General features: G+C 43.2%; 2 protein-coding genes across 4 annotated transcripts in view; both read right to left on the bottom strand.

Annotated features, from left to right (window-relative positions):
• The window catches only part of kcnt2b (potassium sodium-activated channel subfamily T member 2b), a 35,775-nt gene extending 28,071 nt beyond the window's left edge, over positions 1-7,704 (bottom strand). For all 3 annotated transcript variants that reach the window (XM_069524741.1, XM_069524742.1, XM_069524743.1), the window contains exon 1: positions 7,021-7,704. In XM_069524741.1, coding sequence (XP_069380842.1) covers positions 7,021-7,109 — 89 coding nt within the window. In that variant the 5' untranslated portion in view covers positions 7,110-7,704. The remainder of the gene's footprint in view (positions 1-7,020) is intronic.
• A 1,278-nt stretch (positions 7,705-8,982) lies between these two features.
• Positions 8,983-13,599, bottom strand: qtrt1 (queuine tRNA-ribosyltransferase 1). Its single transcript, XM_020094483.2, has 9 exons — positions 13,164-13,599; positions 12,962-13,030; positions 12,709-12,847; positions 12,403-12,597; positions 11,558-11,696; positions 11,377-11,452; positions 11,187-11,296; positions 10,744-10,828; positions 8,983-9,529 (listed from the first exon to the last, which is right to left on the bottom strand). Exons 1-9 carry the CDS (start codon positions 13,449-13,451, stop codon positions 9,377-9,379), a joined length of 1,254 nt encoding a protein of 417 aa, XP_019950042.1. The 5' UTR covers positions 13,452-13,599; the 3' UTR covers positions 8,983-9,376.
• Positions 13,600-13,790: the final 191 nt, after the last annotated feature.

Genomic DNA, 13,790 nt, shown 5'->3' with positions numbered 1-13,790 from the left:
TTCAGAGACTATTCTGCCCCTGATGTGGGAGCTTTTCCACTCAAGCGTTCAACGGAGGATGAAAAGTAAAGTGGAAATATAGTCCAATAAAGAGTTGAGCTGTGGGATAGATTGAGAGCCAGGATCTTTAATCTAAAGGGAGGATGGCGGGGGAGAAAACACATTGAAAACTCATAAAGACACACAAAAACCACACAAGCACAAAATAGAGGCACCTCTGGGCATATCAGCCCTCCCTAAGGCCCTCCAACAAGAAAAGAACATCATTGGATTATGGAACAACAATTTCAGGGCATTGTTTTAAGAGCTATCACGAGAATGAGGTCTGTCTCACTCTCTTCTCCACTCAATATTCAACATATAGGTTTATCAAAGTAATTGTTCAGAGCCGGGACACTAAGACTCATCTCATGGGCTTTAATAAAGCAAAACAAGCAGGTTTAATGGCTGTGTATAAAAGTATGTGAAGAAAGGAGGGAATTGCATATCATTTCAAACCTGAGTCTGGGGAGAGAATTGGCATTTGCATATTTATATGTACAATTGAAGTCTGAAAGAGAGAGAGAGACGGAGAGAGCAGATGAGAAAAAAAACCACAGACAAATTAATAGACACAGGCAGATGGACAGACAGACAGAGGGGGGGGCATGCGGAGGAGGCTCTTTGAGAGGGGGAGAGAGATGAACCTTGTTCTCCTGCTGCTTCCACCCATGCCTGTGCTCCATAATGACACAGCACTGGCCGTCTAATGACACAGTAGATGAGACTAAAGGAACCCAAATCTCTGTGTGCACAGCGGCAAAGCACTGGTTCGTCACGTCTGTACACAACTCAGAAATAGTTTATTCATGAAAGTGAAAAGAAAGCAAGGAAAATTAGGCTACAAGAGGGAAAAAAAGTCTACAGGGTAAAGAATGTTTTATTCTGTTAAAATAACAGGAAGTCAGCAAATACTTGAGGCATGGTTTTGTAAAAGAAATAATTCCATAACAGGGATGGGTCAGATGACACAGAAATAATAAAAATATATCTATGTGTGCAGTGTCAATATTAGAAGGGATGAATATAAATACAATTAAAAGAGAAAAATCAATCATAAGCATTGACACAAATTCAGACTGACATCAGTGGACCAGTGGAAATGTTATTTTTAAAGCAGCTGTTCTCATCGATTGAAAGAAATGTGCTGCCTCTGAAGACGCACTTTATGGAAAATTGCTGTTGGCCACACACCAGTTTGAAGTTTATTACTCAGCATGCTGATGAATGGGCAAATGGGAAATCCTGTGTGAAATCAGGGCACACATAAAAGACTGGAAACCAGCAGACAAAGGCATGCAGTGATAATATACAAAAAGGTACAAATGAGGGCAGGGGGAAATTCAATGGGAAGACAAGAGGTACAATAAATTGCGCAGCGCCATGGGTCTGCTGTTACAGCTTAAGGGAGCCAAGGTGTTCTTCATTCAGCCAACAGTGGAAAGGACAGCCTGTCCCTGACCCAGATAATACACGACCGTTGGAGAGTGTTGATGGAAAAAGGTAAAGACTAAAAAAAAGATCATTAAAAATGAGAAGATTTATGCACATAGCCCCCGCTACATGAGATCCTTTTCTTTCAGGGCCGACGTTTTTCTTCCACGGTGGACAGAGCACAACTTCACGTCGGCTGATGTGTCGGATGAAACACTCCACTTCCAACAGCGCTCATCAAAACTAACTTAATCACTGCAGTGACAAGCACATATTTCCTCTCATAATTACTTAATGACGACTGAGACCTTTAACAGATCCTCTTTCTCTGCTCTATCTGTCTACAACCAAAGGAGAAAACTGACCAGTCTACATCAAGGCTCCGTGTCTGTCGGCTACAACAACCACCTCCGTCTGTAAGTGTTGCAGGAAAATGACAGTCATCACGTACAAGAGATATGTCATGCATCCCACAGGATAATGACAGTAAGTAAACGTGCACTGCGGCTTTTATTCAGAGCCATTTCCTGGACAACCTCTGGGTTCCCATGGAATAAAACTTTCCATACATCATCAGTGGAAGTGCTGCAGCTGTTCCGACCCCCTCCTGCTCCCTGACGTAACCCACCTTGCCTCATCCTTTCCTGAAATCATAATCCTCTACTTATTACTTACAAGAGGATGTGTTGACACGCTTCTTTTGTTTACTTGAAGGAGGAACAGAACCCAGCAGTTGCACCGGCACCACTCTCAAAACACAGTGATGATTTAAGACGCCTCAAAACCACCCATTCCTCCCTCCTGTCATGAAGCATAATATGACTCCAATTGGTTCACAACTCTATTAAACCAAATCCAATGACATCCAATATCCCCATCCCTTCTGATTACATTAGCCTCAGATGCAGACATATAAGAGATATCAGTCTGTTTCTTCAAATCCCTGCTTTGAGGCCGACATGCGCTGCAGAGTGAAACATGAGAGAAATCGTCTTTATTGCCTTTCCCTGGTGTCAAGGGGCTGCGTGGATTTGAAAGACAACTCCTGTGTTGTATTAAGGACGGCTGCATACTAGAGGATTTTTTTGAAAAACATGGGACTGAGCAGACATAATGACAGATTCAACGGATTTTTAATCTTATAATCTTCAGAACACACACACTGGACAATTTGGCGGGAACGTCAGACCACACACTTGCCGTTTAGGAGATTTCACAGTGGCAATTCTGGAGACTTGGTCAGAAGGGGGAGAATCGGATCTAAAATCAGCCTGATTATCCTCCAGTGTGCAACAGCCTTTAAGCTAACTCATTTTGGGAATAGGGGAGCTACAATCAGCGGACAACTGTGTTTGTGATCGCCCACAGCAGCGTGGCACAGCAGCTCCCTGCCCCCAGTCTCAATGTTGCAACATCTAACTCTGCAAGAGCCTGCAAAGTGCTCAGACACATGCTAGTCAGCCCGATGGCTGTGTTAGTATCCACAGCAGGAAAGCGCAAGTGTTGACAGCGCTCCTCTAACAGAAAAGCAGGTCTGGGAATTCTGTATCTTAACTTATTAAAGCCCAGTGGTGGTGAAAGATCTCCAAAAATAAAAAGACGGTGAGTCTGGATGGCCTCTGGAGACACACCCTGCTCTGACGCCGCGCTCTCCACAGCCTCGGGTGACTGCTGCTGTTATCAAAGACGACAGTGAGAAAGGATTCAGCTGATATATTTATATACATATATTAATCTTTTATTGCACATAGATATTAGAGGTTATCCACACTTTGCCTCAGGACGCAGAGGTCACTCCAGTGCAAGGAACAAAGAATCAAATTTGATAAAGTCTGACTCTCTGCGACCGAACCGGAGCGTCACACTCTGCCTTCAGGTAATGTCGTCTCTGTACAGTACACAACCTTCTCACTCAGCTCATGTTCACCAGACGCACTGTGCATGATATTCTTTACAAGGGCATCATGCTCAGACTTTATATGAGCCCTCTCACCATGCCCCCTCTTTTCTTTTCAAACAGCCCTTTCTTTAACGTCCAGCCCAACCTTTCCTCTTGGCCAATATCAATCAGCATGTTGTTTATGTTTTTTAAGGAGCTTTGCAAGGGACATTCATCGAGCCTGCTGCTTTGGTTTTATTATCCATTCTACACTGAGACAAAGCCCCCCCCCCCCCCCCCCCATTAATTTTCATTGTAGCGACCGGCAGAATTATGTGCACTGCTGCGAGAACATGCAGAACAGTCATGAGGGAATTTATGAGGTCTGCCTGCTCCCTCATCACCCCATCTATCTCACCCAGCTTCTAATCTGATAAAATCTCCTCCTCACATCATACAAGACATCTGTATATTCTTAATAACCTCCCTTTATGTCAGCTCCAGCTCTGCAGACGTGATGCATCACACATCCACAGTCCTACAACTCTTGACAGGGAACCCGATCAGCTTTCTAAGCTGCTATAAATCGTATGAGAGAAATTTATAGTCTCACTAAAGGACTCTGGCAACCACCTTATACAATGAAGTCAAAGCACAAAACTGGCCAGATTATTGACAGTATTGATGGATCATGCTCCACATTGACTTCACTAGGCAAAGGCTTGGCTGGAAGAATTAAAACGGAGGCGATGGGTGCAGGAGCACAGGAAGAAAGGATGGCAGGGTGCAGTGGAGACAGAGATTGATTTAGGGGAGATGTGCCGGTGACAGCCAATAAGCGATTGTTTTAAATGACAAAAGGCTGTGGTTTGTATGGTAATCCTGGACTCTGAGGAGAACCCCCACTGGCACTGTCTATTGTGGAGCAAAATTAGACATACTGGGAACATTCTAGCAATTTTGAGAAGAACAGTATATTACTCTGTGATTTTGGAACACAGTAACTGCTGTGCAGTAAGCCAAATAAATAACTGCAAATGAAACTGCACACAATCAGAATTATCAGTCCCCGAAAAAAATGATGGATTTTTCAGAGAGCAATGAATTATTCTCTGAGAAATTAATGAATCTTACAATGTAAAAAAAAATATACAGAAAACACTCATCCTGATCTGCAACAATATTTTTGGGAATCTTCCCTGACCCATCCTAATCTTGCTCACAAATAAACCAACAAACAAATTGACAGGGGGTCAAACATTACCTCCTTGGCAGAGGTAATGGAAAGCACTGTGGGTACAGGACAATAGCAGTATTTGGGGCGAAAGACAAAGAATAACTTATTTAACAGATGTAACATGGCTGTGATCAGATTTACACACTAATGCTGAAATCAACAATGAGCCAACCATTTTTAAGGAAAAACCAGATGGTCCCTTTGACTGTATTTAATTGTTAAGTCATCTGGCATTTCCTGAAAAAAGAAGCCTCTGACTCACTGCCAGAAAATAAAACTGGTGTCGGGGTAATCAGAACAGTGGCATTAAAAATCTCCTTATGTCCTTGCCCATTTCTGTAACAGCAGAACACTTACCGATCAATTACCAGACACAACCTCGAACCACACGGATAACGATAATTGGCTGTTGTAGCCAAACTTTTAGCAGCAGGCTGCCATTGAAAATCTGTGTGGGAGAAAGGGTCTGATGCAAAATGTGTGTAAAAACATTTACAGATTTTTTTGTTTATGTTTTAGCGGTGTTGAATTATAGTATAAAGTATTCATGAAGGGTCAGGGCAAACTATGCATACACAAACCAGAGCGCCCCCAGACACCAATAAAATACAAACACTGGCAGAGGTGAAAAAAGACAACTCAGGGTTGGTCAGGGAGATAAGTTGAGCGTATATACACAGGTTGACACTCTGATGTGTGGGAGTGTGTGTGCTCTGAGACGTGGTCGTACTATGGAGCTATCTGTGCACCTGCACCCGCTGGAGAGCATCTGTCTCTGGAAAAAGGGGGCTGTTTAGTTAAAGGCTACTCCTATTAATGGACCATAGCAAACAAACTCTGTGTGATTCAGCCATAATTAAGCTTTCAGTCGTGCATGATTAATCACGGCTCTCGCGTTCCTTCTACTGGATCCGTTTTATTGCCACCTGTACTCGCTCATGGACAACGAGATCAACATCTTGACCCCCTGACAGTCGCTCGCTCTCACAAGTTTCCTATACATTTGCATATAAAAGCATGTTTTCACATGCAAGGGAAAAGGGGCTGGTTTTCTACCTAACACTCCAATGATGAAACAAGAACATCAAAATAAATGAACAAGTTAGAAACCTCTTGAAACACCACACTCCTGAATACACACCATGTGTTTAAGGAAATTACAGCCCATCTGTGGCACTGACACACACTCCTTTATAAATGTCTCTGCAGCCTCCAAACCAACCGCGCTGCCACTATATTCACCTTATTTTTTATTTCTGAGACATCCATTTGGTGAAGTCATCCGCTGTGTAGTCAGCTTCTCTTTCTTAGAATATGAGGACTATAAAAAAATCCCTTTATCGATGGACTTCCAAGAAAAAAAGCAGGACTCCACCCCCCATTACTGCACCTTTGTAATCAGGTGACTGAGATCATCCTGCACACTGGTCTGGAAACATTAGTCCTCAGGCAACAAATGATAGAAGGCCAGAGGAGCACGGCCAGGATGAGCGTGCCCTTTTTAAGGCTTCGGTTCTGCAAAACAAGACCCTTTGAGGGAATCACAGTGAAGACAAAAGTGGGTACTTGTGCATAGACAGTTTCAATATGATGAGCAGAATTGAGAGACTAGGCCATGTGCAACTTAGCAGCAGCAGTGTCTGTTATAAATCCTGTCAGTGGACCTGAATTGGTCATCTCCTCCATGTGTTGAGCAGAAATTCCCCCCAATTATCTGGCTGTCTGGCTCACAACACCCACTCAAGCACAAGCATTTTTTGGTCCTCTTTTCCAGCCTAGCAACAGGAGACGCCACGCGTGAAATGAGGGTTAAGGTTCCGATTGATGAAATGGTCCAATTAAGCAATGCATATTGTATGGCATGTCAGATCTCTGCATCCCTTTAAATGGAGTGTAAGCAAAGGTTAATAGCCAGTCACATGAGAGCATCCACATGGAATTGCATGTGCAGGTGGCAGATGGTTCACTGTAAACCTCAGGAATGATGACATGAGGAGCAACATAAATGTGGTGACATAAATGGCCTGCTCCATTTCCTTCCTGGTGGATGACCACAGAGGTTTCAAGAAAACACATGAAAATAAAGTAAAACTAAAGTTTTTAATCATTATTTAGTCAGTTCATCTGTTTTGAGTATTTTTCTCTTGCGTGGTTTAATTGCAGTATTGCTTTTGGTGTGATAGTATTGCATGTGTCGCCTCTACGCACATAGGAGAACGAGTAAACCTGCTGCAGCATCCTGACACACAACTGATGGTGAAATAACCCAACGCACATTACGCCAGACTCCACGACATGACACAGAGGAAATGCGAACTCAAAAACAAATGAGTACCTTTTTTGTTAGACTGATATGTGCCGCTCATGGCGCACAGATGCGCAACAGATTCTATGCGCCGTGCGTAAACGGTGCAAGCAGCAGCATCCTTACCTGTCGTCGGTCTGCCAGTCCCCGAGCAACAGGTCTCGGAACCGGTACCGAGGGGGCAGCGGGAGCACCTCCTTCTCCAGTTCGACCATGGTCTTCCTCCTCCTCAGAGCCCGGAGACAGAGACCAAAATGAACGCAAACCGCCCCTCCAAACGGAGGAGGTGGACCCCCCAAAATCCAACTCCGCTCTTCTCCCTTCTACTATTCAAACCGTGGATGAATAAAGAACACATCGATGCATCTCATGGTGTCGTCTTAGACCTCCTTCCCAGACAGAAAAAGAATCAACTTGTCTGTATTTTGGTGGCAGCCGGCACAACGCAGCTCTACTTTTCTCTTCCAGTCGAGGCAACAGGTCGAAGATGTTCATCCGTCGGTGTGCAGGGGGGGAGGAGGCTGCACTTTTCCCGTGACAGCTGGAGAGCAACTGGTTGTCCCCTCAACAGCAGCAGCAGCAGCAGCAGCAGCAGCATCCTCCTCCTTGGTCGAGCTCCGCATGAGCGCACCGACTGTGGAACCAGCCGTGGAGAAACACTGCACTTTTCATTTCAGCAAAAACACAAAATAAAAAAAAGACAATAACAAAAGACAATAGGCGTTCTCCATCATCATCATCTGCGCTGCGCCATGAGCTGAATACTGTTCTCTGCTGAATGGTAATAAAACTGTCACAGGTTCACACGTGATCACACTTCTGTGGAGACCTGAGCGCAACTCCGTCTATATTTATGATTACTGCACACATGCTGTTTTCTCATTAGAACTGGGTTTCTGTTGCGTATAGCTGTTTGGATTCAGTTTAAAAGAAGCACGCACTGCATAATGCTGGTAATTGCAATGGCTATAAGGAGACATCCAATTTATTTAGTGCGAAGCTTTGTGGTCGTGCTCATTTATTATCCAAACACTTAACACGATTGTGCACGGCTTGACAACTGAGCTCCTCTGTGCTGTTCTCCTCTCACTGAGCATATATATGCTAAACATAATCACAACACACGAGCTGAAGATGTTCTATGAGGAAGACCCCCTCCTCACAAACAAAATCCTATAATGCATTAAAAACAATCATCACATTCAAAACTAGAATTCCAAGTGAATGTCTAATATTAAAACTCAGTATTATCAAAGCAAAATTCTCCTTATGAATATTTTACTTTGCTCATATTGTAACTAAACAACAGACACTCATAATTAAGGGCAGAGCCACTTGAAGCTACTCTCATTATGCACCAGACCCATCATTTCTTTTTTTCACCACACGTGCGGTGCTGGATATTAATTTGCCTGCCACTCAGTACATATTGCAGGTTTAATCTTGGGGCCTGTGGTCAAAACTGCAGTGTTAATGAAATTCAAATGTGGCGCTTGAGAGGACTGTTGACTCGGAGCCACAGACAACAGGTGTTATTCAAATTAACCCTCTGATTAATATTAATCGCACACAGAGAATCCCTGATAAACCAGCACCTCTGTAAGCTGCAAACAAAACCTCCACCCAGAGCGTCAAACAGGATTATGGCCTATGGAACCTGTGAGTAAAACAATGGATGATTTGACATCATTCAAAAAAATGCACAACATGGATTGGGATAAAAAAAACATTTGCAATTCAGTGTTTTTGTGCTCTCATACATTTCAACTCATGTTCCTGATCTAACTGCTATCAAGTTATTTTTACTTAATCTATATAAAAAAAACACTTAAGACTGCACATCCCTGCTTTACTGTCACTGGTTTTTGTCTATTTTGCCCTCTGGTGGTCATCATGACACAAGCACACACTCACTGTATTGAGCCTTGAGGTTCATTCATCTGATCATCGCTGATGTGCTGCCGGTCAGTTAGTGTGTAAAAGATCACATATGCATGTATTGATCGTGTGTATCTAGAGAGAATTAACTACTTTTGTAATCTGTCCAGCCACAAAAAAAAAAAAAAAAAAAAAATATACAAAGGAGAGTTGACAGGCAGGCAAAACATTTAATTTCAAGTGGGCGGGCCTTACTGTGTAGCCATGGTAACAACAAAAACTGTCGTAGCATATCAGAGGAGACAGTTCATGTGTTTCGAGCCTCATTTAGACCCCTTACAGTGTCACATTTTCATAACGTGTACTCTGAGGACAATCTGCGAGCCAAATAAAGACGCTTGTTGTGAAAGTTAATCAGGCTTCTACTTCCTCAGATCAAAAGCAATTTTCCTCACTGCCAAGAAAGCAGCTGAGCTGGCACAAAGATGAACAAAGAGTAGAAAACAGTCATCCGTAAAAAAAACTTCATTTAAAATATATACAATCTTCCAGTCTCTGTTTGACATTTATCTCCATTTAGAGTAAGGCGGTTTCCTTTCGAGTTTTATTCCAGCGTAACATTGACGGAGGCGAGAGCGTCCACAGCCCAGCTGGGGTACTGGTCACGAGACGGAAACAGTCGCTTCATGAACGTCCGTATGAAGTCGGGGAAGCGTCCTTCCACGATGCTCTGTCTCACAGAGCGCATCAGGTTGAGCTGCAAAGAGAAATATTTGATGAGTTGTCATTATTGAGCCGTGTACGGGTCAGCTACAGGTCATGACAGCATCATGTTTAGATGCCACTATGTAGGACGGGGACATTTTAGGGTGATGTAACTGAATAAAAGCGACAGGACAGGCCAACAAGAAAGTCACTCTGCTACAGCAGCTTCACTAAGAAAACAGATGGGTATGATGTATTTTGGAACCAATCTGTAACAAGACGAGATTTGTTTTGATAATGTCAAAACGGCAAAGCGCATCTCTGCCATTTCTGTGCACAGAGAGTATTGAGTGAATTAATTGCCATGACTGAGGCAAAGACAAAAACCACATCACATACACGCACATTTTTTTAAGTTCAGTGTTTGTTGTCATATTACTGTTCTTGGAAACCCATTATGAAACACATTTCGTTGCTATGTGGGACACAAAGGAGCCTAATGAACTGATGAAACACACTTGATGCAGTAGGTGCAGTGTATCTCAGATACATCAGCTGTTTTAAAGCAAATAAGGGAAACATTTAAAAAAACAATACAGAGCAATTTGAAGTAAATTCATTAAAAGTAGAATAATATAAATAAGTTCCATACGTTTAATTCAATATTTTAAATGCGCATAACTGATAAAATGCAGAAGAAAGGAAAAGGGACATTTTTGTGTTGAATTTCAGTCACAGGTTTAAAATTGTAGGTTGTAAAGAGATAGCAAACCTCCATCAATGAAAAAGCTTTGAGGTGGGAGTGAGAGCTAATTTGACTTAAAATTTCACAATTTTCCTCTTCAAAAGAAACATCAAACCTGCCTCACTAAGCGCAATCCCAGGTGACTAACAATCAAGCATTTCTGATTTGCATAAGGCTGGAAAGGGTTTTCAAAGAGTTTAAATATTCATCAGTCCAAAGTTTGATAAATGCTTTAAAAAATATTACTGTGGCTACTCTGCTTAGAAGTGGGCGTCCAGCTGAGAGGAGTCCAAAAACACAAAGCAAGATGATAAGTGAGGTTAAAATGAAGCACAGTGTAACAGGCTTAAAATAATCATTGGAGCTGGTGAACAACTCTGTTCATGAGACTGGTGTCTGCAGCAGCCACATCATGTAGGAAACTATTCTGTTCCAGTAAGATTTAGAGGCAAAATGATTTTTTTCCCACTAGAGTCGTGCAATAATATTATATTTCTGATAAAAATACAAAGAGCACTTACCTGGTAGGAAATGTTATGAATGGTGATGTGATGCATGGCTGCAGTGTCACTCTTAAACAGAGCATGCAGGTAAGCTCGACTATGTCTGAAACAGAAAACAGGAATGTTATTTACACCTTTCATCCAGTGATAGTTCTAAAACAAAATGTCTAAACACTACACATCGTTGAAGCACAAATTAGAGCATTCATCTCTCAAAACACTCTCTTTATGAGTTGGCATAAGTATTAATAAACCATTCATTCATGAACAAATGCTGAGATCAAATTATAGACTATGGTCGTCTTTAATCACCAAAGCATCTCCTGTTTAGAAGTAATTCAGTTCTGGTCAAGCAAATCTAAATGAAGTCTTCTTAGGTACAATGGAGCTTTCTAAATGTCGACATCTAAAAGATGCATCATGTGAGCCAAACCTCCAATAAGCGGCTGTTCTCAGCTTACCTCTTGCAGGTGGGACACTGGCAGTCTGGGTCTATGGGCTGGAAGTCCTTTGCATACTGCTTATGTTTTACCTGGAGGGATCCCCAAGGCACCAAGGCAGAGCCGAACCTCTGAGGGAAAGAGACACACTTGTCTGAAACATAGCTCTTGATATGGAATTATAACTGACTGTGAGGTGAAGAGAGCTTACTGCAGTGCGGGTGGGGAACACGCAGTCGAACATATCACATCCCAGAGCGACACACACCACCAAATCCACAGCATACCTGCAGCATGTGTGGATAACGCAAGTTCTTATGTCAATAAACAACATCAGAGCCAATAGAACCACAGTTATCATTAGGAATCTTACAGCACAGTGGCAAACATACCCCACACCCATGAGGTATCGAGGCTTTTCTCGTGGCAGGTGGTCAGTGCTCAGCGTGACCATCCGCCAGAAGTCATCCTTCTCCTCTCCTCCACTCAGGCCTCCGATGGCAAAACCAGGGACATCACGCCGAGTCATCTCTACAGGAAGAGGATAAAATATCTTAAGTACAAGTATGAGCCCTTATCATCAGTGTCTGACAAACTCAATTAATTGTCCTGAAATTCAAATGCCCGAGTCAGTTGCTCCAGACATATTACAACCAGATCCTTTGTAAAATGTTCAGTCTGACTGAGCCCATGTAAAAACACAGCAGGGAATTATGACATGAGGAGCAACGTAAATAAAGTCAAACTAAAGATTTTAATACATTTTTAGTCAGCAGTACATCTTTTTTGAGTATTTTTCTCTCCGTATGGTTTAATTGCACTATTGCTTTTTGTGTGATAGTATTGCATTTGGCACCTCTACTCAAATTTAGACAATAATTATGCCCTTGACAGAAAATATTTTTGTAATACTTGATTCCACTTCACATCCTGACACTTTGAAAAAGTTTTTTACAATCCAAGCTGCCTCCCTGCTGTGTGATTTACACATATTTCCTTGTTGGATCAGTATGTACGAGCTCATTCACATTCATGAATACATGGAGTGGATAAATGTGTCATGTGAACTTTGAAGTTAGTGTGGATATGTTACAAGCTATTTTAAATGACTGTATTTTACAGGCATTTAAATATGTTTTAAGCTATATTCAGATAAGATCCACCTATCCTTGCCTGTCGATACCAGAGGTCGTTGGTCAGAAGTGGAAAAGGATCAATGCGGTGCAGGATGTTTTACCATCTAGACAAGCTTTGCGCAGCTCTGAGTTCAGTCCTCCCTGTATGATGGCAAACAGGTTCTGTTTATCTGGATTCTTATTCGCTGCTATGCATCGGTCCAGCCAGCGAATGGATCTGTGCATGGCCTCCTCCACCCGTGGTCCCGTCACTGTACTGCTGACCACGTCATCCAGCTGCATCATGATGTCTGACCCTGGAAAAAAATAACACAGAGAAAGACGGAGAGGATGTCTGTTAGCTGTTGGGAAACTGAGGGAAAGTTTTCATCATTTAACACAGTTTAGTTATTTGACTCCATGCAGACCCAGACTGTTCTGTATGCTGATGGACTTCTCAGGACTGAGGAGGATTTCTTTGCCGTCGTAAGGGGACTTGAACTTGACTCCTTCCTCTGTGACCTCTGAGAGTTCAACAAGTGACACCATCTGGAAGCCTCCACTGTCCTGTAAGAGGGGGGATGGAACACAGGATTTCAGCACAGCGGTATCTCTTGTACCTTTGTGTGTGCAACCCTTTATCATCTGTGGTAGGATTTTTATTTAGGGAAAGACACTCACTGTCAACAGATTTCTCCCCCAGTTCATGAACCCATGTAACCCATTGGCTTTCTCGATCAAATCAGGCCCCTGTGTGCAGAAGAGATGGAAACACATGTGTTGTAAAGAAAGCGTGGCATAAACTGGTGCGGCCATGAACAAAAGACAAACAACTCATAATAAATTGGACTATTAATATTATTGTTGCTGCTGTGAAGCCTACCGGTCTCATGCCCAGGTGATACGTGTTCCCAAGACAAATCCGACATCCCAGAGCGTCCAGCTGATCCACGGTGATTCCCTTCAGAGTCCCCTGGGTCCCGACAGGCATGAACACCGGGGTGCTGACGGCGCTGTGCGGCAGTATCAGCTCGCAGGCTCTGGCTTTAGTCACCGAGCACTCCGCGACGATCCGCAGAGTGAGCGGAGCGGCGGCGGACAGCGCTTTCTTCGCGGACATCTGCTTCTCTGAGGGGTTCGCACCAGCTCCACGCTCCACGGTCGCGGCCATGTTGCTGCGGGCACATGACGCGAGGCTGCTGACGGTTGACAGCCGCGCGAACCAATCCGGAATCAGCAATTTGATCAGAGCGCGGAGCACGCCTTTTTGGTTAGCCAATCAGAGGGCTGGTTTAACGGAGAGGCAAGCAAAGTGGCCAATAAGCTGCAGGTTTTGGTTTTTGCAGACAAGAGGCGGGACTATACTCGCCGGCTTCCATCGGATGTGGTCTCCCTTTGACCGGATGGTGTTTGTGTGGAGGAAGTTTTGTTTTTGCGACTTTTCCGTCCGTCTCGGCTGACTGGCTGTTAGTGCAGTTTAAAAAACAGCACGAAATGATTTCAGTGTGAA

Source organism: Paralichthys olivaceus, chromosome 5, assembly GCF_024713975.1.
Source record: "Paralichthys olivaceus isolate ysfri-2021 chromosome 5, ASM2471397v2, whole genome shotgun sequence".
NCBI classification, from domain to species: Eukaryota; Metazoa; Chordata; class Actinopteri; order Pleuronectiformes; family Paralichthyidae; genus Paralichthys; species Paralichthys olivaceus.
The sequence above is the reverse complement of the archived record's forward strand: the minus strand, read 5'-3'. Positions and strand labels throughout refer to the sequence as shown.